This window comes from Nomascus leucogenys, chromosome 19 (genome assembly GCF_006542625.1).
Source record: "Nomascus leucogenys isolate Asia chromosome 19, Asia_NLE_v1, whole genome shotgun sequence".
Taxonomy (NCBI): Eukaryota; Metazoa; Chordata; class Mammalia; order Primates; family Hylobatidae; genus Nomascus; species Nomascus leucogenys.
The window spans coordinates 66,045,695-66,070,669 of record NC_044399.1 but is presented as its reverse complement, the minus strand read 5'-3'; the positions used below and the strand labels follow the sequence as shown (position 1 = coordinate 66,070,669).

General features: G+C 43.5%; 1 protein-coding gene across 1 annotated transcript in view; it reads left to right on the top strand.

Annotated features, from left to right (window-relative positions):
• Positions 1 to 24,975, top strand: part of DNAH9 (dynein axonemal heavy chain 9) — a 377,489-nt gene that overhangs the window by 257,599 nt on the left and 94,915 nt on the right. The window contains exons 51-55 of the mRNA XM_030799425.1: positions 5,492 to 5,611; positions 7,958 to 8,146; positions 10,999 to 11,234; positions 22,792 to 22,914; positions 23,928 to 24,132. Coding sequence (XP_030655285.1) covers positions 5,492 to 5,611; positions 7,958 to 8,146; positions 10,999 to 11,234; positions 22,792 to 22,914; positions 23,928 to 24,132 — 873 coding nt within the window. The remainder of the gene's footprint in view (positions 1 to 5,491; positions 5,612 to 7,957; positions 8,147 to 10,998; positions 11,235 to 22,791; positions 22,915 to 23,927; positions 24,133 to 24,975) is intronic.

Here is a 24,975-nt window from a genome sequence, read left to right as displayed (position 1 = left end):
TTCCAACAGCTTAGATCTTGAATGACTTACTTTCATACCCTTGAACTTCACCTTTCCCACAAAAATTTATACTAACAAAGTAACAGGTAGAAATCAGAATCCTGGAGGATAGCATAGCAGCTAAAAATCTGTCCTTCCACATACCTTAGTTCCAATCCAAGCTGTAATATTTACTGATTGTGTGACCTTTAGAAAGGTTTCCAAAATGCCCAAGTCTGAGCTTCCCGAAGTAGAGTGGATGCATAATAGTACCTGCTCCATGGGACTGTTGTAAGGATTAAAGGATGTAATGTGTATAAAGCATGAGACTAGAGCCCAGCCCATGATGAAGGGAGCAGCAGGAGCTGCCACCCCTGCTGTGAGCATGACCATAACTGCTCAACCACTACTGCCCCATTTATAGCATGTGCCCTCTACCACATGCACATCCAACCTCGTGCATGGACTCAATCACGGCTGTGATCAAGTTCAATCCAGAAAATTTTCTGGATCTTTAATTTCTATATGTGCATTCTAGGCAAATAAGATTCTTGCTACAAATTTGTCATGAGGATAAGAAGCATTTTACAAGTTGTGGAAGATAGGATTGTAGACATGCCATATGCCTCATGTGACATGGGTTTATTGATTATTAGATTAAAATCTATGGAAAAAGGCTCTAGATCAAAGATCCTTGAGACCAATCTCTCTATTTAAAAAGATACTTTAGGCCAGGTGCAGTGGCTCATGCCTGTAATTCCAGCACTTTGGGAGGTCAAGGCAGGAGGATCATGAGGTCGGGAGATTGAGACCATCCGGGCCAACATGGTGAAACTCCGTCTCTACTAAAAATACAAAAAAAAAAAAAAAATTAACCAAGCATGGTGGCGGGCACCTGTAGTCCCAGCTACTCAGGAGGCTGAGGCAGGAGAATGAAGTGAACCCGGGAGGCGGAGCTTGCAGTGAGCCAAGATCAGACCACTGCACTCCAGCCTGGGCGACAGAGTGAGACTCTGTCTCAGAAAAAAAAAAAAAAGAACTTTGGCAAAGCAACTCACCTCCTCTCAATATGCTTGTTTTATAATGCACGTGTTCATGGACTAGTTTACTTAAAACAGATGATAATCACCGTAACAATGGCTCCCTTCAAAGAACGTCACATGCAAGACACTGTCACATCCCCATTCCTGAATTTATTTTTATTTTTTATTTTTAGAGAAAGGATCTTGCTGTGTTGCCCAGGCTGGTCTTGAACTCTTGGCCTCAAGTGAACTTCTTGCCTTGGCCTCCCAGAGAGCTAGGATTACAGGCAGTCTACAGGCATGAGCCACCATGTTCAGCCCATATTCCTGCTTTTTGGGAGGAAAAGATCTCCCGATAATTTTTATATTTTTCAGTCTCTTCCAGAAAAGTATAACAAGAACTGCATTTTCAAAGACTCTTGACTCAAGTTATTTTAACTAAAGGAACAGTTGGTGCAAAGAGAATGTTTTCAAAATGTTTATACCTTTCCAGTAGCCAACATTCACATGATGGGCCCACTCAACCTGCGAAAGCAATAAGAATATTTTAAAAATCCTTGGCTACCTTTGGAAGGCACTTCTTTTCTGCCAAAATATTTTCTGGAAAAAAAAATGTATTCTTGCTTTTAACAACCTCCTCTCTATCCTCCACTTATACACATCCCCGTCAACATCCCAGGAATGTGGGCACTCCCTGCTAATAACACAGGAGATGGGCTAACACCCAGCCCTAACCTGGAGACCCACCCAGGGCAAGAAGATTCTTTCCTATATGCTGCAAGGCCATTCCCAGCCTAGTCCAATCTCACATACACACACCCAAGTCTTACTTTCAGGATTTTAGGATAATTCCAAGTAAATAATTTTATATTCAGAATACAGAAAGTCGGGGGAAAGCATATTTCAAGACAGATTTCAGTTCGATTACTGTATGCAGGACATTATATAGTTTGGATATTTGTTCCTGCCCAAATCTCACGTTGAATTGTAATCCCCAGTGCCAGAGATGAGGCCTGGTGGGAGGTGTTTGTGTCGTCAGGAGAATCCTTTATAGCTTGGTGCTGTCTTTATGACAGTGAGTGAGTTCTTGTGATATCCGGTCATTTAAAAGTATGTGGCACCTGCCCCCCGCAACTCCCTCTTGCTCCTGCTCTGGCCATGTAATGTGCTCCTGCTTTGCCTTCCACCATGAGTAAAAGCTCCCTGAGGCCTCCCCAGAGGAAGATGCCAGCAGTATGCTTCCTATACAGCCTGCAGAACCATGAGCCCATGAAACCTCTTTTCTTATAAATTACCCAGTCTCAGGTATTTCTTTATAGCAATGCAAGAACGGCCTAATACAGAATGGAAATACATAAAAATGTTAACAGTGGTGGTGATCTCTGGGGGATGAATTTTGGATGGTTGTTTTGTCTAATCTACATTTTCTTTTGTTCTATAGTGAAGGTATATTAATGTTACGATTTATAAAAATAATAGTAAGAACAAGGGAGGCATTTTCCTTGAGCATATAATCATACACAGAGTGAAATATCAAATAGTAGAGAAAGGCTTCTGATGAGAAACAAGAATCCCCCTTAATTCTTGTATCTGTTTCTGGTGCTTGAGAGCACATCAGAGCCTGCTACCTAGCAGCTCAACTGTGTTCTAGTTGGCCCGCACAGTCTATTTGCAGATGATTTAATTAATTGCCAATATTTAAAACAGCAGGTACTTTTACGTAAAAATCTTATTTTAGGCCAGTCTAAAAATAATCGAAAGATTCTCATATGTCATTAATTGACCCTAAAGTTAAGTAATGGCTTCCCATTCACATGGTTTTGCTCATTTTGTCATAATCCCCAGCAACTTCTATTTTTTTCAACACTAGACTCATCTGACAAGTTTCCATTATCTTCCCACTTTCTGATCACCTGAATTTCTGACTTCTGTCCACGTGTTATGCTGATATCTATTTCTTGATGTATCTTATCGAGGCAGTTGACCTTCTGCTAGCTAGCTAAGGCTATAAGTTGTTCATTTCCATGTCTTCCCAATATAGTTACAGTAACCAGTTTTATTAGGTTAGCACAAAAGTAATTGTGGTTTTTGCCATTACTTTAAGGGCTGGCACAGTGCCTCATGCCTGTAATCTCAGCACTTTGGGAGGCTGAGGTGGTTGCATCACCATCACCTGAGGTCAGAAGTTCGAGACCAGCCTGACCAACAATGGTGAAACCCAATTTCTACTAAAAATACAAAATTAACCAGGCATGGTGGTACACACCTGTAATCTCAGCTACTTGGGAGGCTGAGGCAGGAGAATCACTTGAACCCAGGATGCAGAGGTTGCAGTGAGCCAAGATTGCACCGTTGTACTCCAGCATGGGCAGCAAGAGGGAAACCCTGTCCCCTGTCTCAAAAAAAAAAAAAAAAAAAAAAAAAAAAGAGTAATGACACAAACTGCAATTATAGCCGGGCATGGTGGCTCACGCCTGTAATCCCAGCATTTTGGGAGGCCGAGACGGGTGAATCATCTGAGGTCAGGAGTTTGAGACCACCCTGGCCCACATGGTGAAACCCCATCTCTACTTAAAATACAAAATTAGCTGGGCATGCTGGTGAGCGCCTGTAATCCCAGCTACTCGGGAGGCTGAGGCAGAAGAATTGCTTGAACCTGGAAGGCGGAGGGTGCAGTGAGCTGAGATCATGCCATTGCACTCCAGCCTGGGTGACAGAGCGAGACTCCGTCTCAAAAAAAAAAAAAAAAAAAAAAAAAATGCAGTTACTTTTCTGCCAATCTAACAGTTAATGTAACCTTTATTTACTATTTTTATGTTCTATTACATAGAGGCAGCTCCCTTGGAGCTCTCAGCTTTCAAGATGTGTTAGTCTATTCTTGCATTACTGTAAAGAAATACTTGAGGCTGGGTAATTTGTAAAGAAAAGAAGTTTAGTTGGCTCACAGCTCTGCAGGTTTTATAAGAAGCATGATGCTGGCTTCTGGCGAGGCCTTAGGAAGCTTACAATCATGGCCAAAGGCAATGGGGAGCCAGCATGTCATATGGCAAGAGAGACAAGAGGGAGGTCCCAGACTCTTTTAAACAACCAGATCTTCTCTGAACTAACTGATCAAGAACTCATTTACCAGCAAGGGAATGATGCGAAACCATTCATGAAAGACCCGCCCCCATGATCCAATCACGTCCCACCGGGCCCCACCTCCAATACTGGGAATCACATTTCAGCCTGAGATTTGGAGGAGACAGACATCCAAACCATATCACAAGATGACGCTCTTCCCCTGCCTTCAGCTCTCTTCCTTCTACTTCCCAACTTTTGTTATTACTGCTTATCATTACTTTTGCTTTGTAGTCACCAAAACTGAAAATACATTCTCTTCTGCAACCAAAATTAAGTGACCCATGCTCTGTCCATAGACTGATCTGCAAAGTTAAATCTGTTGGACTCCCTCACCCTCCAAATGGCCCTCACCAATTTGCTTGGTGTAATGGGCTTATGACTATTTTAATTGCTTTATAATCATTTTAGAGAAGTCTTGGGAAGTGTAGGAGGTAAATGAGCATGGCCAGTCTGCCATCCTTAATTGGATGGCCCACCCCCTGATTTTTAAACTGCTTGGATGTTTAAACTTGGCCCTACATTGATTTCTCTTGTGCCTTAGTAATGACCAACAAATCAGCCTGAACCCTAGTTATTGCACAGACCTGAGATGTATTTGGAGGTATCTGCTGTGTGTCCATGTATCTTTGTGTGTAAAAATATGTACTTGGAGGACAACAAAAGCTACGTGCTTCAATTTTAAATTCTTAATACATTTTTTAAAAATTGAAATTATGTCTTTTTTATGTTCCTATACATCATGTTAATGGGAGAGACTAGATGAGGTTAAGTAAAAGTTACCTTGTACTCTAGAACCTTAGAGCCGGTAGAGGACTTAGATGCCAGACAGCCCAGCCCCAGATGAGCTGCAGCAGATACTGGCAGTTGTCCTCCCTGGCCCACGTGGGTTGCTGTTGACCTTTTTCATGCTAACCCCAGTTTTGATGTGTTCTTGCTTCTAATAGCAACACCTGCACCATTTTGACAGGCTACTGGAACCCATTTTTCTCCAACTCAAGCAGAGGCAGAATGTATACACCCTTCCCCCCATCCACATCCCTCACACCTTGTAGCGTTCAACACCTCAACGACCGCGGTGGTGGGGTATGAAGCTCAGCTCTCTCATCTTGGAGCAGGACAGCTCTGGATGTCCACTCCACCCTCCCACTGCAGGATCAAGATGAAGTCCTTGCTAGGACCCGCCTGAGATCTTCCCCAAATATGCCTTCATTTCCTTCTCTGCCCTGCTTTCCCTGGCCCCATAGGAAAGCCCCCGCAGAGTGCTTCCTTCAGATTCAGAACCACCTCCATGTGAACCCTCATCTAATGAGCACTGGTAGTTACATGGGCTGAAATGACTGATGGTCCTTGTATTCCTTCCTAAACAGCACCTTAATGAAAACCTGGCAAAGCTCACAGCCAGGTTTGAGAAAGCAACAGCAGACAAACTCAAATGTCAGCAAGAAGCCGAAGTGACCGCAGGCACCATCTCCCTCGCCAACCGCCTGGTGAGTGTAAGCCACAGCAGCCCGAGCTGTAATTATATTAGCAGGCTTGTCAAATGCCATGGAGGTGCAAGATAGATGAGCACAGCACAGCAGCGCTTCAACTTGGAGGGAAGTATTAAAATGTGCTGAAATGCAGGAATTGAGTCCTGAGGAAAATGTGGATGCATAAACCCTGATCTGGTCAAAGGAGTTTTCTTATAGACATGGTTGGGAGAATGGGAGCACTGGATCTATCAGGCAGCTCATGCAAAATGGGAACACGCTTATATTCACGTGTATTGACCAGAGGAAACGTTACAAGACAAAGCTAGCATTTTATAGGCAAACCGTGACGTTCCTATCTATGTAACATTTCATTACAAGGGTGTGGCCAACATTAGGAACTGAGATAGAAACAGAAGAGAATGAGACCTACTGACCCTGAGTATTTCAGAAAACACACACACAGACACATATATACACACACGCTCCGGCCTTCCTGGGAAATCAAGTCTGCAGGTCAGGGCAGTGGTGCTTGTGTTATGAGTGTTTGTTTCTGCATAACAAATTACCCCAAAACTTAGTGATTTTGCACAATAACCATTTCATAATATCTCTCAAGTTTGTTGAGGGCAGGGCTCAGCTGGCCAGGTTTTCTGCTCCATGTGGCCACGACTGGGATCACTTGGTACATTCAGCTGGTGGCTGGGCTGGAGGCCTCCAAGATGACTTCCTTCACATGCTGGGCATCTTGGCAGTGAGGATTGGAAGGGAGGGTGCAGCTGGTCCTCTCTCCTTTCCTCAGGGCCTCTCCACACACTCTCTCTAGCAGGGTAGTCGGACGTCTTACATAGTAACTCAGGACATCAAGGACAAGTGTCCCAAGAGGCAGGAAGTGGAAAGTCCCAATATCTGAAGGCCTGGGACTGAAAACTGGCACAACAGCACTTCCGCTGTACTCTGTAGGTCAAAGCAGTCACAGATTAAAGGGCAGAGAGCACAGACAGCAACTCTTAATGACAGGAATGTCAAAGAATTTACAGCCTTTTAAAATCCCCTATGGCTTGTATTTCTCATCCCATATATCAGCTAAGACTCTGCAAAGCAAGTCAAATGGATATGATTTCTCTTCAAGCTAGAGACTTTACAGCTCCCTCCTCACCAGTGAAGGGAAGTACACTCCACACCTGTTGACATTTATTCCAGCCACCATTGAATTACACAGCGGAGCCAGATGTTTTAATTTGGGGAGCAGTGAGTCATAGCCATCACTGAATGGAGCTGTGATGTAATGAAGACCTGCCATACCCAAATGTGTGTCTGTGCAGTTGTCACTGGACCAGCTTCTGTGTGGCTTTGAGATTATCCGTTTAGCTGAACAGTTCAGTTTAGAGACAGCAACTCTTGCCAATGTGCAAGAAGTCCTCCAGATCTCCTAGCTGGCCGGCCTTCCATTCAGCTCCCTGCTTGGTTTCCGAACTTAGCGCAGCCTTCTCTGCCTGGCTGGAGCACTTTCTGAGTCAGTGTTCGTGGGAGGCATTGTGGCACTCTGCTCTAGGAGTCAGGATGTTCAGGCTCTGAAGCCACCCCTGTCTCTACCGACCTAGAGATTCTGGTGAGATATTTGGACTTTCTGACCTTTGTGTAATCTGCAAACAGGCATGTGAATGACTGGGTTGGCAAATCTCTAAGGTCTTTCCAGACTCTGACGTTCCATGATGTTATCATTAGAAGAAAAAATAAAGGGTGAGTCCTAACACAGAAGCAAAGTTCTGCCATACCACTAACAGTCCTCTGTAGAAAGGATGGCTCTCCTCCCAGGGAGACTGTACCAACCCGAAGAGGGCTGGGGGGTCAGGACTTTGTACACACCCATGAGCTTACCATGCTTCTCTGTGTCTCAATTAGCACATCTGTCTCCTCGCCCGCTGTGAATTATTTATGGTGCATGGACTTGATATTGTTTATTTTCATTTCCCCAGCATTTGGAAAGGAGAAAGAAGTGGCTAATTTTCTAACATGTTCCACAGACCAGGTATTGTGCTAAATAATAACCATACATGATTATATTTCATCCTCTCAACAACCCTTTGATTGAGTGGTATCAGTCTCCACACATAGAAAGAGCAGAGTCAAACCCTATCATCTTTCCATGGTTCATGTGATGCATGACACAGAATGGGGGCTTGTGTACTGAAAGCTTTGCTACAGGCAGCGCAAATCCCCATTGATGGAAAGGGCCGTATAAGTGATATTCTGCCTCTTCCCGCTATGAAGCGTGCAGTGGGCGCTCTCCATGATGGAATCATGGCTCTACGACCTGCTGTGTAACACGCCCCCTCTCCTCTCTGGCTTTTGAAATGGTAGGTTGGAGGACTCGCTTCTGAAAACGTGAGGTGGGCAGACGCCGTGCAGAACTTCAAACAGCAGGAAAGGACGTTATGTGGAGACATTTTACTTATAACGGCTTTCATTTCCTACCTTGGCTTCTTCACAAAGAAATATCGGCAGAGCCTCCTGGACGGAACTTGGAGGCCCTACCTGAGCCAGCTGAAAGTACGTATGGCCTGAATTTCTCCCGACCACATCAGCCTTTGGGCACCAATGGGAAGACATCACGGTCATAATTCACATCCTCTGGTGTCCTCCTGCACACTCACCCCAACCACCCCCTGAGCACCAGGTGTGAAACCTGCGTACCCGTGTCCTTCCACACTGCCTTGCATTGCTGCCCACTGCCCTCCAGGCCACCTGGGGGCAGCACCTCTCCTCTGAATGCAGTCCTCCATGGGAACACTAGTCCTCTTCCCCGCGGGCTGTCTCCTAGCAATCCTTAAAGCTGTGAAACCTGGGAGATAGAAAAAAAAACCATTTTCGTCTCTGATCTCCCCACTCCAGAGCCAAACTTCATAGGAGCAGTCAGGGGAAGTTCCCTTTCGCAGATCCTACATTGCACGTTGTTACTGAGCCCCAAAGCTACACAGCTTGTGCCAGTGACTCACAGATATCCTTCCTCTGCTTCCGTCTTGCATGATCCCATGAACAGCTGCTCACATGCTTCTTATGGGGGCAGTTCAGCTTGTCCTCTTCGTGCGGTTGGGTGGATGTTACTCCCAACTCATCCCTTTACATCACCCCCACGCCCAACGTAACGAAGTGAGGAAATACTGGGTTTCCCATTAAAGGGGATTCAAAGTTGTACTTGGACCCGAGCATCAGAAGAAGTCCTAATATTTCCTTGGCACTTTCACATCACTCATAGCAACCCACAAATACTCCTTATGTATTTAGCATGTCCTGCCACTCCACTATACAGGAGGCACACGAAACGTGCAAGACCGGGATACCTTTGGCAAGTTCCCAGTCCACTTGAGGAGATTAGGCTCATAAAAGTCAGCGAGGGTGAAAGTCAGCCCCAAATTTCACAACATAAGGTAAAAGCTGTATTCCAGATCTATTTGTAAGTAGAACCTTAGAACAAAAACTCTTTCTATAGTGATGATTGTTTTCTCAGATCAGCTCATAAAACCCTGCTCACCTGACAATTAGCTAAACAGTAGTTTTTAAAATGTTACAGTGCTAGCAAATAAAAGTAAAGCAGCTGTTTTACTCATCCTAAACACGTTTTGAAAAAGGAAATTGTTGAAGGAACCATCACTAACTGAGTGAATGAAGATGAAGAGCTCAGTAGCAGCTTAGTGAGGATTTTTCTGGCTTTGTTTGGGTTCTTAAGCTTTCTTGTGTCATGGACGTCTTTGGCAGTCTGGTGAGGCCTACGGATTCCTTCTCAGAATAATGTTTTTGAGCACGTCAAATAGAATGCATGAGATTACAACGGGAAAAAATATATTGGAACACAATTCTGGTCCCGGATAAGAATCCCCAACAGGCTGATTTCCCTTCAGACGTTGTGTTGGATACTGTAGTACTGGCCATTTGTGCCCTTGGTAGATACAATTAAGAGGATAAGGGATGGTTTGGAGAGGTTTCTCTGGGATAACTGGGCAAAACAAACTTCAGAGAGGAGTGAGATGAAGGAGTTAAAAGGGTATTTGTCTAAACCTTGAAAGCATTATGCTAAGTGAAAGTAGCCAGACCCAAAAGGTCATATATTGTAGGATGCATTTATAGTAAAAATATCCAGAATAAGAAAATCCAAGGGGACAGAAAACATATTCATAGTTTCCATGAGCTGGGGGTAGACAGAAATCAGGGGGGCTGTCGAATGAGTATGGGATTTGGGGGTGATGAAATGTTTTGGAAATAGAGCTGATGGCTGCATAATGTTATGAATAGACTAAATGCCACTGAATTGTGCACTTTAAAATGGTTAATTTATTTTGTATCAATGTTACCTTAATTTAAAAATATATATATGGGTCATCAATGGAAAAGATTGTCCATAAAAAAAATTAAGTGAGCCCGGCGTGGTGGGTCACGCCTGTAATCCCAGTACTTTGGGAGGCCGAGGCAGGTGGATCACCTGAGGTCAGGAGTTCAAGACCAGCCTGTCCAGCATGGTGAAACCTCATCTCTACTAAAAACACAAAAATTAGCTGGGTGTGGTGCCAGGCACCTGTAATCCCAGCTACCTGGGAGGCTGAGGCAGGAGAATCACTTGAACCTGGGAGGGGGAGTTTGCATGGAGCTGAGATCACGCCATTGTACTCTAGCCTGTGTGACAGAGCAAGGTTCCATCTCAAAAAAAAAAAAAAAAAAGAACTAAGTGAGCAGAGAAAGGCTAATAAAGAAGGAAGTGTCTAGGGCACACACAGGAGCCCTGAAGGGGCATAAGAGAGGCCACAGGCAAGTTCTGAGACTGATAAATACTCGCCAGCTTCCCCACAGGCACCAGCACACAGGTTTGCGAGAAAGAGTCCTGCAAGTGAATGGGGTGTTTGGGGAAGAGGAAAAGAAAACCCATCCAGCCTCTTACAAGCTGGTGAAACAGATGAGAGGAAAGAGTGGTTTGTGCCGGTTGGTAGAGACAGGAGCAAACCCACTAGGCATGGGACCTGGTGCTGGTTCATGGAGCGTGCACAAGAAACACAGACATATGGCAGAGAAATAACACTGTTAACATGGGTGAGAGTGTGTAGGAAGTCATAGATTAAAATATAGTTAATATACTAGAAACTTGACTTAGGTAAAGATACCGAAAAACAAAGAATAAGTCACACGAGCTGAATTTCTGCAGTTATTCATCCATGGAGAGAAAAAAAAAAAGCTATCAGGACTTTAATAGAACCTGCTTCCAGAAATAATCACACAGCCAGAAAAGCATTCTTCAGTGGGATGTTGATCTTGCTTTTAAAGGAGTTGTGTCATTTGGTGAGTAACTGTGCATTCACCCAGCTGAGAATGTCTGCTTCTGTTCTGAGCGTGGGGTGGCGTTTCTTCTTCACCAGACCCCCATTCCAGTCACCCCGACCCTGGATCCCCTGAGGATGCTGATGGACGATGCTGACGTGGCTGCCTGGCAGAACGAGGGCCTCCCAGCCGACCGCATGTCCGTGGAGAATGCCACCATCCTCATCAACTGTGAGCGCTGGCCACTCATGGTTGACCCTCAGCTACAAGGCATCAAATGGATCAAGAATAAATATGGTGAAGATCTCCGGGTCACGCAGATTGGTCAGAAAGGGTAAGTGGTTGAGCACAAAAATTCCCACTTTAGCCATTTGTGCAGGAAAATGTATAGATCATGAGCAGATTTTAAGCCCCAGTGAATGGTTTGTACACTCCTGGTCTCTCCATCAGGCTTCTCATGTTTCTCCTCCCATTTTAGCAAACATCTCAATGAAAGATGCCTGGGTACTAAGTCTTTGCTTTTCATCCACATGAGAAATCATGTACCACAACCTCTTGACCCATTCTGGGGTCCTTTCTTCACCATCCCTAGAGCTCATCCTCCCATTATCCCTTAAACACTTCCTCCCCAAACTTCGCATCCCATTGTCACATAGCTCTGTGCTTTATAAAGTCTTCCTCACCCTTAGCCAAAGCTGCCTCCCTTATCTCTCCTCTACCCATTATTTCTACCTCTGCCCTAGAGCCACATAGAAAGAACAAAACTCTCCTCCTGAGGCACAATTGGACATTTCAGTAAGTCCCGTGGAGCAGCTGAGTTAGTTATGAAACCTTCAGAGCCCTTGGTACCTGCCATGTGGCTTCATACTTACCTATGGGAAAGTTACCACGTGAAGGGACTTGAATGGCACGGAGAATGTCTGGCCAGCACCCACCAGGCTTCAGTGGCTTGGGCCTCCACATCCCTCATGCCTCCCTTCATTTTAGCCTTGTGGTTTCAGTACACATCCTGTTCTATGTCATCAGGGCACCTGGGGAAAAAGGATGGGGCAATGGGGAAGAGGAAGTGACGCAGACATCATTCATTAGGAGGTTGATATGCATCAGTCTTGGTGTTAGGGGTTTTATCTCAAATGCCGTCCTTAATCCACACAGTTAATAAGGTTAGTAATCAACCGGTTAATAACCAGTAAGGTTATTGGTTCCATTTCACGTCCAAGGAAGCAGAGGTTCACAGAAGTTAAGTAATTTCCCCGGGGAGTTTGCCATTTTAAAAGTGATGGAAATTTGGCACTCGTGTTTATAGCAGTATTATTCATAATAGACAAAAGGTGAAGGGAACCCAGATAAATGGATAAACAAAATGTGAGGTACACATGCAACGGAGTATTATTGCCTTAAAAGGAAAACAATTCTTAAAAGAGCATAATTAGATTGTTTGTGATACAAAGGAGAAATGCTTAAGGACATGGATACCCCATTCTCCATAGCATGATATTTTTTTTTTTTTTTTTTTTTTGAGACGGAGTCTCGGTCTGTCGCCCAGGCTGGAGTGCAGTGGCCCGATCTTGGCTCACTGCAAGCTCCGCCTCCCGGGTTCATGCCGTTCTCCTGCCTCAGCCTCCCGAGTAGCTGGGACTACAGGCCCCCGCTACCACGCCCGGCTAATTTTCTGTATTTTTAGTAGAGACGGGGTTTCACCTTGTTAGCCAGGATGGTCTCGATCTCCTGACCTCGTGATCCGCCCACCTCGGTCTCCCAAAGTGCTGGGATTACAGGCGTGAGCCACCACGCCCGGCCTCTATAATGTGATTATTATGCATAGCGTCCCTGTATCAAAATAGCTTATGTACCCCATAAATATATATATCCATGTACCCATAAAAATTAAAAGTAAAAAATGTTTTCAAAGAAAAAATATTTAAATAAAATAAAATTGAAGTTAAAAAAAAAAAGGGAAAAAAATTCTGACACATGCCACAACATGGATGAATCTTTAAAGTGTTATGCAGAGTAAAATAAGCCAGTGACAAAAAGACAAATGTGGTATAATTCCTCTCATCCAAGGTTTCCAGGGTAGACAAATTTATTGAGACAGAAAGTCGAATGGTGTTTGCCAGGGAGTGGGAGGGAGACGGGAATGGAGAGTTAGTGTTTCACAGGTACAGAGTTTCAGGTTTTGTTTTGGTTTTTTGTTTGTTTGTTTGTTTTTTGAGATGCAGTCTCACTCTGTCACCCAGGCTGGAGTGCAGTTGTGCGATCTCAGCTCACTGCAACTTCCGCCTCCCGGAATTCTCCTGGTTCAGCCTCCTGGGTAGCTGGGACTACAGGTGCCCGCCACCACACCTGGCTAACTTTTTTTTGTATTTTTAGTAGAGACAGGGTTTCACTATGTTGGCAAGGCTGGTCTCAAACTCCTGACCTTGTGATCTGCCTGCCTCAGCCTCCCAAAGTGCTGGGAGTGAGCCACCGCACCCGGCCAGTTTCGGCTGTGCAAGAACAGTTCTGTGAATGGATGATGGTGATGGATGCACAACAGTGTACTTAAAGCCATGGAACTGTACACATTAAGACGGCACACAATATATGTTATGTATATTTTACCACAATTTAAATATATTAATAAATATGTTTAAAAAGTAATGGAGGCAGCTGGGCGCAGTGGCTCAAGCCTGTAATCATAGCACTTTGGGAGGCTGAGGCGGGCAGATCATTTGAGGTCAGGAGTTCAAGATCAGCCTGGCCAACATGGTGAAATCCCGTCTCTACTAAAAATACAAAAATGAGCTAGGCATGGTGGCAGGCGCCTGTAATCCCAGCTACTCAGGAAGCTGATGCAGGAGAATGCCTTGAACCCAGGAGGCGGAGGTTGCAGTGAGCCGAGATCGCGCCATTGTACTCCAGCCTGGGGGACAAGAGCGAAAACTCTGTCTCAAAAAAAAAGTAATGGTGGCACTATTTGAACCTGGGTCATCCTCACTTAGAAACCTAATATTTATCCACTCTAGCAAACAGCCACTCAAAGTGAGCTTTGTTGCTCTGGCCACATGTCCCAAGCATGCATGCACTGAGGTCCAGATCACTCAGGGTTGTTCAAATTGAACACATGATGTTAAAAATAATAGTTAACCAAACCAAATATTAAATATTATAATGCAAACTTTGTTGAGAAGTGAATGCCAAGGCATGCTATGATATATATAGATATAGTGGCGCTATCTCGGCTCACTGCAACCTCTACTTCCTGGGTTGAAGCAATTCTCCTGCCTCAGCCTCCTGAGTAGCTGGGATCACAGGCGTGCGCCACTATGCCTGGCTAAATTTTGTATTTTTAGTAGAGACAGGGTTTCACCATATTGCCCAGTGGTCTCGAAATCCTGACCTCGGGTGATCCGCCTGCCTCAGCCTTCCAAAGTGCTGGGATGACAGACGTGAACCACCGCACCCGGCCAATATGATATATTTTTATTTGCATCTTCAGTCACATAGTAATCCAACCCTGGCCTTCTCCCGAAACTTTAATTAAAATATTCTTTTCCAGCTGACTAACAATGCATTTTAGACAGGTGTGTGTTCTTTTTGCTTATTGCAGTGTCCCTAGTGTCTAAAACACTGTCAAATGCATTGTAGGCCCTTAATAAATATGTTCAATTAATTCTTAGTTCATGTCCATTAACTACTTTTCCTGTTGAATGGTTTTCTAGATTTGTTGTATATTATTTGAATACAAATGTTGCATTATATGTAATATGTATCGTCTTCTTTCTTCATATGAATGAAAATTTGTTCATCTCGTTTGTCTTTTAATTTACTTTTGTGAGGTTTTACCTACTTACAGTTCATTTTATTTTAGTTTTTTATTTGATCAGATTTGTCAGCCATTTATTCTATAAATGATGCCTAGAGGAGTCTTTTCTCTCCAAGAATTTTTAAAATATTCACCTACATTTTTAGTTTTTAGTTTTTTGTTTGTTTGTTTGTTTTAAGACAGGGTCTTACTCTGTCACCCAGGCTGGAGTACAGTGGTGAAATCATGGCTCCCTGCAGCCGCGACCTCCAGGGTTCAAGCACTCCTTCCACCTTAGCCTCCCAAGTAGCTGGAACTTCAGGTGTGCAACACCACGCCCTGCTAATTTTTGTATTTTTGTAGAGAGGATGTCTCACTATATTGCCCAGGCTGGTCTCAAACTCCTGGCCTCAAGCAATCATCCCACCTTGGCATCCCTAATTTCTGGGATTACAGGCATGAGACACCAGGCCTGGCCCATTTTTAAGTTTTTTGAGTTTTCTTTTTACATGGAAATCCAATCAATTTAAATATAGTTTAAGCTACTATATGTGGTACAGACTAATTTCCCAAGTGGTTAGCTATTGTTTCAATACCAAATATTAAATTTTCCATTCTTTCCTGAATTAATTAGAAATGTCATTTTACTATATATTAAATTATTTTATTAAATAGGGTCATTATTCTTTTCTGTGTATCTAATACTATACTAGCTCTTATTTACTTTTATATTTAGTAACATTTATTGTGGTGTTTCTCATTACAAAAGTAATATATCATCACTGTAAAGAAAAATGAGAGGCCGGGCGCGGTGGCTCACGCTTGTAATCCCAGCACTTTCGGAGGCCGAGGCAGGCGGATCACGAGGTCAGGAGATCGAGACCACGGTGAAACCCCGTCTCTACTAAAAACACAAAAAATTAGCCGGGCGTGGTGGCGGGTGCCTGTACTCCCAGCTACTCGGAGAGGCTGAGGCAGGAGAATGGCGTGAACCCAGGAGGCGGAGCTTGCAGTGAGCCGAGATTGCGCCACTGCACTCCAGCCTGGGCGACAGAGCGAGACTCCGTCTCAAAAAAAAAAAAAAAAAAGAAAAATGAGAGGACGGGTAGGAGTTATCATAAAAAACAAAGAAATAAAAACTTCTATAATTCATCTTTCAAAAACACTGCTAACTTGTTGGTATAGGCTGTCCTTTAAGCCTTCTTTCTACACATCTATATTGTTGATATATATAAAATATTTAGTATTAGATAATGAGTCCCTCCTGTTCTTCATTATTGGTTTTCTCCTTGCCAGCCTCACTGTATTCTTTTAGGTTAACTTTAAGATCTTTGGTTGAGTTCCGTAAAGTTTTATTGTTATTCTTTGTTTGAATTGTATTATATCAGTCTTATAAACGGACTTTAAGAAAATCAACCTATTTACATATTTATTAAACTCTACATAACACTGAAAAGTTAAAAGTAACCTAGATCTTTGTTAATTGATAAATTAAGGTGTATCAATATGGCCTAATACCCAGTCATTTAAAATTACGTGGAAGGGTATTTAATGACATGGTGAAATGATTGCAATATATTTTATGTAAAAAAACAGGTTATAAAACAAAACCACCATGTGAATCTAATACTATCAAAGCTAAACTTGACAATATAATATATTCAAATATACACAGTATACACCAAAATGTTAAAGACATATTATGGTTTTCATTATCTTTTTTGTATTTTATAATTTCTCCCTATTTCTTTTTTTTTATTATTATACTTTAAGTTTTAGGGTACATGTGCACAATGTGCAGGTTTGTTACATATGTATCCACGTGCCATGTTGGTGTGCTGCACCCATTAACTCGTCATTTAGCATGAGGTATATCTCCTAATGCTATCCCTTCCCCCTCCCCCCACCCCACAACATTCCCCAGAGTGTGATGTTCCCCTTCCTGTGTCCATGTGTTCTCATTGTTCAATTCCCACCTATGAGTGAGAACATGAGGTGTTTGGTTTTTTGTCCTTGCGATAGTTTGCCAAGAATGATGGTTTCCAGTTTCATCCATGTCCCTACAAAGGACATGAACTCATCATTTTTTATGGCTGCATAGTATTCCATGGTGTATATGTGCCACATTTTCTGAATCCAGTCTATCGTTGTTGGACATTTGGGTTGGTTCCAAGTCTTTGCTATTGTGAATAGTGCCTCAATAAACATACGTGTGCATGTGTCTTTATAGCAGCATGATTTATAGTCCTTTGAGTATATACCCAGTAATGGGATGGCTGGGTCAAATGGTATTTCTAGTTCTAGATCCCTGAGGAATCACCACACTGACTTCCACAATGGTTGAACTAGTTTACAGTCCCACCAACAGTGTATAAGTGTTCCTATTTCTCCACATCATCTCCAGCACCTGTTGTTTCCTGACTTTTTAATGATGGCCATTCTAACTGGTGTGAGATGGTATCTCATTGTGGTTTTGATTTGCATTTCTCTGATGGCCAGTGATGATGAGGATTTTTTCATGTGTCTGTTGGCTGCATAAATGTCTTCTTTTGAGAAGTGTCTGTTCATGTCGTTCGCCCACTTTTGGATGGGGTTGTTTGTTTTTTTCTTGTAAATTTGTTTGAGTTCATTGTAGATTCTGGATATTAGCCCTTTGTCAGATGAGTAGGTTGCAAAAATTTTCTCCCATTTTGTGGGTTGCCTGTTCACTCTGATGGTAGTTTCTTTTGCTGTGCAGAAGCTCTTTAGTTTAATTAGATCCCTTTGTCAATTTTGGCTTTTGTTGCCGTTGCTTTTGGTGTTTTAGACATGAAGTCCTTGCCCATGCCTATGTCCTGAATGGTATTGCCTAGGTTTTCTTCTAGGGTTTTTATGATTTTAGGTCTAACATGTAAGTCTTTAATCCATCTTGAATTAATTTTTGTATAAGGTGTAAGGAAGGGATCCAGTTTCAGCTTTCTACATGTGGCTAGCCAGTTTTCCCAGCACCATTTATTAAATAGGGAATCCTTATCCCATTGCTTGTTTTTGTCAGGTTTGTCAAAGATCAGATAGTTGTAGATATGTGGCATTATTTCTGAGGGCTCTGTTCTGTTCCATTGATCTATGTCTCTGTTGTGGTACCAGTACCATGCTGTTTTGGTTACCGTAGCCTTGTAGTATAGTTTGAAGTCAGGTAGCGTGATGCCTCCAGCTTTGTTCTTTTGGCTTAGGATTGACTTGGCGATGCGGGCTCTTTTTTGGTTCCATATGAACTTTAAAGTAGTTTTTTCCAATTCTGTGAAGAAAGTCATTGGTAGCTTGATGGGGATGGCATTGAATCTATAAATTACCTTGGGCAGTATGGCCATTTTTACGATATTGATTCTTCCAACCCATTAGCATGGAATGTTCTTCCATTTGTTTGTATCCTCTTTTATTTCATTGAGCAGTGGTTTGTAGTTCTCCTCGAAGAGGTCCTTCACATCCCTTGTAAGTTGGATTCCTAGGTATTTTATTCTCTTTGAAACAATTGTGAATGGGAGTTCACTCATGATTTGGCTCTCTGTTTGTCTGTGATTGGTGTACAAGAATGCTTGTGATTTTTGTACATTGATTTTGTATCCTGAGACTTTGCTGAAGTTGCTTATCAGCTTAAGGAGATTTTGGGCTGAGATGATGGGGTTTTCTAGATATACAATCATGTCATCTGCAAACAGGGACAATTTGGCTTCCTCTTTTCCTAATTGAATACCCTTTATTTCCTTCTCCTGCCTGATTGCCCTGGCCGGAACTTCCAACACTGTGTTGAATAGGAGTGGTGAGAGAGGGCATCCCTGTCTCATGCCAGTTTTCGAAGGGAATGCTTCCAGTTTTTGCCCATTCAGTATGATATTGGCTGTGGGTTTGTCATAGATAGCTCTTATTATTTTGAGATACGTCCCATCAATACCTAATTTATTGAGAGTTTTTAGCATGAAGGGTTGTTGAATTTTGTCAAAGGCCTTTTCTGCATCTATTGAGATAATCATGTGGTTTTTGTCTTTGGTTCTGTTTATATGCTGGATTACATTTATTGATTTGCATATGTTGAACCAGCCTTGCATCCCAGGGATGAAGCCCACTTGATCATAGTGGATAAGCTTTTTGATATGCTGCTGGATTAGGTTTGCCAGTATTTTATTGAGGATTTTTGCATCAATGTTCGTCAAGGATATTGGTCTGAAATTCTCTTTTTTGGTTGTGTCTCTGCCAGGCTTTGGTATCAGGATGATGCTGGCCTCATAAAATGTGTTAGAGAGGATTCCCTTTTTTTCTATTGATTGGAATAGTTTCAGAAGGAATGGTACCAGTTCCTCCTTGTACCTCTGGTAGAATTCAGCTGTGAATCCATCAGGTCCTGGACTCTTTTTGGTTGGTAAGCTATTGATTATTGCCACAATTTCAGAGCCTGTTATTGGTCTATTCAGAGATTCAACTTCTTCCTGGTTTAGTCTTGGGATGGTGTATTTGTCGAGAAATTTATCCATTTCTTCTAGATTTTCTAGTTTATTTGAGTAGAGGTGTTTGTAGTATTCACTGATGGTAGATTGTATTTCTGTGGGATTGGTGGTGATATCCCCTTTATCATTTTTTATTGCATCTATTTGATTCTTCTCTCCTTTCTTCTATATTATTCTTGCTAGCGGTCTATCAATTTTGTTGATCTTTTCAAAAAACCAGCTCCTGGATTCATTAATTTTTTGAAGGGTTTTTTGTGTCTCTATTTCCTTCAGTTCTGTTCTGATTTTAGTTATTTCTTGCCTTCTGCTAGCTTTTGAATGTGTTTGCTCTTGCTTTTCTAGTTCTTTTAATTCTGAGGTTAGGGTGTCAATTTTGGATGTTTCCTGCTTTCTCTTGTGGGCATTTAGTGCTATAAATTTCCCTCTACACACTGCTTTGAATGTGTCCCAGAGATTCTGGTATGTTGTGTCTTTGTTCTCATTGGTTTCAAAGAATATCTTTATTTCTGCCTTCATTTCGTTATGTACCCAGTAGTCATTCAGGAGCAGGTTGTTCAGTTTCCATGTAGTTGAGTGGTTTTGAGTGAGTTTCTTAATCCTGAGTTCTAGTTTGATTGCACTGTGGTCTGAGAGACAGTTTGTTATAATTTCTGTTCTTTTACATTTGCTGAGGAGAGCTTTACTTCCAACTATGTGGTCAATTTTGGAATAGGTGTGGTGTGGTGCTGAAAAAAATGTATATTCTGTTGATTTGGGGTGGAGAGTTCTGTAGATGTCTATTAGGTCCGCTTGGTGCAGAGCTGAGTTCAATTCCTGGGTATCCTTGTTAACTTTCTGTCTCGTTGATCTGTCTAATGTTGACAGTGGGGTGTTAAAATCTCCCATCATTATTGTGTGGGAGTCTAAGTCTCTTTGTAGGTCACTCAGGACTTGCTTTATGAATCTGGGTGCTCCTGTATTGGGTGCATATATATTTAGGATAGTTAGCTCTTCTTGTTGAATTGATCCCTTCACCGTTATGTAATGGCCTTCTTTGTCTCTTTTGATCTTTGTTGGTTTAAAGTCTATTTTATCAGAGACTAGGATTGCAACCCCTGCCTTTTTTTGTTTTCCATTTGCTTGGTAGATTTTCCTCCATCCCTTTATTTTGAGTCTATGTGTGTCTCTGCATGTGAGATGGGTTTCCTGAATACAGCACACTGATGGGTCTTGACTCCTTATCCAATTTGCCAGTCTGTGTCTTTTGATTGGAGCCTTTAGCCCATTTACATTTAAAGTTAATATTGTTATGTGTGAATCTGATCCTGTCATTATGATGTTAGCTGGTTATTTTGCTCATTAGTTGATGCAGTTTCTTCCTATCCTTGATGATCTTTACAATTTGGCATGTTTTTGCAGTGGCTGGTACCGGTTGTTCCTTTCCATGTTGAGTGCTTCCTTCAGGAGCTCTTTTAGGGCAGGCATGGTGGTGACAAAATCACTCAGCATTTGCTTGTCTGTAAAGTATTTTATTTCTCCTTCACTTATGAAGCTTAGTTTGGCTGGATATGAAATTCTGGGTTGAAAATTCTTTTCTTTAAGAGTGTTGAATATTGGCCCCCGCTCTCTTCTGGCTTGTAGAGTTTCTGCCGAGAGATCAGCTGTTAGTCTGATGGGCTTCCCTTTGTGGGTAACCTGACCTTTCTCTCTGGCCGCCTGTAACATTTTTTCCTTCATTTCAACTTTGGTGAATCTGACAATTATTGTGTCTTGGGATTGCTCTTCTCAAGGAGTATCTTTGTGGCGTTCTCTGTATTTCCTGAATCTGAATGTTGGCCTGCCTTGCTAGATTGGGGAAGTTCTCCTGGATAATATCTTGCAGAGTGTTTTCCAGCTTGGTTCCATTCTCCCCGTCACTTTCAGGTACACCAATCAGACGTAGGTTTGGTGTTTTCACATAGTCCCATATTTCTTGGAGGCTTTGTTCATTTCTTTTTATTCTTTTTTCTCTAAACTTCCCTTCTCGCTTCATTTCATTCATTTCATCTTCCATCACTGATGCCCTTTCTTCCAGTTGATCACATCGGCTACTGAGGCTTCTGTCTTCTTCACGTAGTTCTTGAAACTTGGCTTTCAGCTCCTTCAGCTCCTTTAAGCACTTCTCTGCATTGGTCATTTTAGTTATACATTCGTCTAATTTTTTTTCAAAGTTTTTAACTTCTTTGCCATTGGTTTGAATTTCCTCCTGTAGCTCAGAGTAGTTTGATCGTCTGAAGCCTTCTTCTCTCAACTAGTCAAAGTCATTCTCCATCCAGCTTTGTTCCATTGCTGGTGAGGAACTGCGTTCCTTTGGAGGAGGAGAGGCACTGTGCTTTTTAGAGTTTCCAGTTTTTCTGCTGTTTTCTCCCCATCTTTGTAGTTTTTTCTACTTTTGGTCTTTGATGATGGTGATGTACAGATGGGTTTTTGGTGTGGGTGTCCTTTCTGTTTGTTAGTTTTCCTTCTAACAGACAGGACCCTCAGCTGCAGGTCTGTTGGAGTTTGCTAGAGGTCCACTCCAGACACTGTTTGCCTGGGTGTCAGCAGTGGTGGCTGCAGAACAGCGGATTTTCGTGAACCACAAATTCAGCTGTCTGATAGTTCCTCTGGAAGTTTTGTCTCAGAGGAGTACCCGGCCAAGTGAGGTGTCAGTCTGTCTCTACTGGGGGGTGCCTCCCAGTTAGGCTGCTCAGGGTCGGGGACCCACTATTGGAGGCAGTCTGCCCATTCTCAGATCTCCAGCTGCGTGTTGGGAGAACCACTACTCTCTTCAAAGCTGTCAGACAGGGACAGTTAAGTCTGCAGAGGTTACTGCTGACTTTTTGTTTGTCTGTGCCCTGCCCCCAGAGGTGGATCCTACAGAGGCAGGCAGGCCTCCTTGAGCTGTGGTGGGCTCCACCCAGTTCGAGCTTCCTGGCTGCTTTGTTTACCTAAGCAAGCCTGGGCAATGGCGGGCGCCCCTCCCCAGCCTTGCTGCCACCTTGCAGTTTGATATCAGACTGTTGTGCTAGCAATCATCCAGACTCCGTGGGCATAGGACCCTCCGAGCCAGGTGCGGGACACAATCTCCTAGTGTGCCGTTTTCCAAGCCCGTTGGAAAAGCGCAGTATTAGGGTGGGAGTGACCTGATTTTCCAGGTGCCATGCTGTCACCCCTTTCTTTGACTAGGAAAGGGAACTCCCTGACCCCTCGCGCTTCCCAAGTGAGGCAATGCCTTGCCCTGCTTCGGCTCGTGCATGGTGCACTAAACCGACTGTCCTGCACCCACTGTTTGGCACTCCCTAGTGAGATGAACCCGGTACCTCAGATGGAAATGCAGAAATCACCCGTCTTCTGCGTCGCACACACTGGGAGCTGCAGACCAGAGCTGTTCCTATTCGGCCATCTTGGCTCCTTCTGTCAATTTCTTCCTATTTCTAAAAGTGTATAGAATCACATAAATATCACTTTACATAGGGAAAAAATGTGGCCACTGAAAACATCCCAAATAGCTGTGCCTCCAACTATACCACCATGTCTTAGAGGTCACGCTTGTCTCATTAAATGGTCTCGACTCCATAGCTTACCACAGGCTCATACTCCCGTACTCATACTTGCTTCCCCAGCTACCTTCAAATCATAGAGCAGGCCGTGGAAGCTGGAGCTGTGGTGCTGATTGAAAATCTAGAGGAGTCCATTGATCCTGTTCTGGGACCCCTGCTTGGGAGAGAAGTCATTAAAAAAGGACGGTAAGACTCAGCTGTGTTGCTGACCCTTCGTGGGGAGCTGGTTCATGGCCCCGGTTAGAATCATGAAGAGGTCTGCTCTTCCTAGAATTTCCTCTCTTCAGTTCATGTCAAGTAGCTCCCTGCAGCACATCCACCTTTCTTTCTTCCAGCAGAGGTCTATTTAGTGGCTTTTGTCTCCTAGAGAAAGTTTCCTGGAAAAGTTTGCTTCCATCAGCCAGTGTCCCAACTGACTTCCTTCTAAATGGCCACAGTGCACAATTTTAGAGAAACTTGAGAAGGAAATTGGTCAAAAAGCAGACTGACTTTTAAGTATGAGCATCTTATACAAGCCAGTCATCTGAATTCTGACAATTCGGTTCCTTGTCAATTTAATGAGTCTCTGCTACTTTGAGTGCTGGCTCATGATGAGGGCTTAGCAAGCACAAGGCAAAGCAGGGGGTGGTGTGGAGAGGAAAAGAGAGGAAGGAGACAGGCAATGGGTTCGTATGAGGGGCAGAGTAATTATCATGAAGTGGTGCTTGACTCAGGAGCCTTATCCACTGCTGGGGCCATCGTTGCCTTTGCTGTCCTCAAGTCGTGCTCATTTACTTGTTTAATCATTTTCACCCATAGATGTCATTCCCCTGTCAGCCATGCGGAAAAGTAAGCCCTATTGCTGGCCTATAAAGCATGTTGGTGGAAACTGCAAGGTGGTTCACCTTCCTCCAGACACTTCACTGCCATCTGCTGGAAATTGTTCATAATGTCCTAGTTTACATTCACACAACAGGCGTGGCTCTTCTTAGAGTTGCACAGTACAGAACCAAACATGGCGGCCATGGGAAAACATCTATCCCCCTCCACACCTGTTCCCAACATTAGTGCAAAAAAGAATCCCAGGGCTCATCCTAGACGTACTCAGGAGGAATCCATCTGAATATGGCAATATTGTTTGAAAAAAACATCTCAAATTCTGACCCCAACCAAATTTTGCAGGAAGGCACCTCACCTTCACGTGAGCCTTTATGTTCCAGATTCATTAGAATTGGAGACAAAGAATGTGAATACAATCCCAAGTTCCGGCTCATCCTCCACACCAAGCTGGCTAATCCTCACTACCAGCCCGAGCTGCAGGCTCAGGCCACCCTGATCAACTTCACCGTGACCAGGGATGGCCTGGAGGACCAGTTGCTGGCCGCTGTGGTCAGCATGGAGAGGCCAGACTTGGAGCAGCTGAAGGTGAGGACAGAAGGGAGAAAATGCTCTGCCACTAGAGCCTGCAGTGTACTCCACTCCGGGAGAGGTTGCGGAGGGGGGCTGTTTTTCCTGGATGCAGTCAGGTGGGTTCTGCTAGACTCTGGAAGGCTGCCGACCCCATGTAGCAACCTGGGAACACCATACTGGGAAAAGAAGGATGGGTGAGCTGAAGAACAGAAGCAAAAACAGTTTGAAGGCTGGGCATGGCGGCTCACGCCTGTAATCCCAGCACTCTGGGAGGCTGAGGTGGGCGGATCACGACGTCAGGAGTTTGAGACCAGCCTGGCCAACATGCTGAAACCCCATCTCTACTAAAAAAAAATAAAAATTAACTGGGTATGGTGGCGCTAGCCTATAGTCCTAGCTACTCGGGAAGCTGAAGCAGAAGAATCTCTTGAACCTGAGAGGCAGAGGTTGCAGTGAGCCAAGATCGTGCCACTGCACTCCAGCCTGGAAATAGAGTGAGGTTCCATCTCAAAGAAAAAAAAAAAAGCTTGGAGACTGGACACTCCTATGACCAAGAGCAGAGCCTGGCATGAACATGAGTGCCGCTGATCACACAGGTCCACGTGCCAGAACTAACAGGAATGAAATTCTACAAGGGTAACAGAACTAGGTCCAACCATTTTAGGGTCATGTCTTAGTCAGCTTGGGCTGCCATAACAAAATACCATAGACGGGGTGGCTTAAATAACAGATATTTGTTCTCCTGTAATTCTGGAAGTTGGAAGTCTGCGATCATGTTGGTTTCTGATGAGGCCTCTTTTCCTGCCTTAGAGGCAGCGGCCTTCTCACTGTGACCTCACATGACATCATCTTTGCACA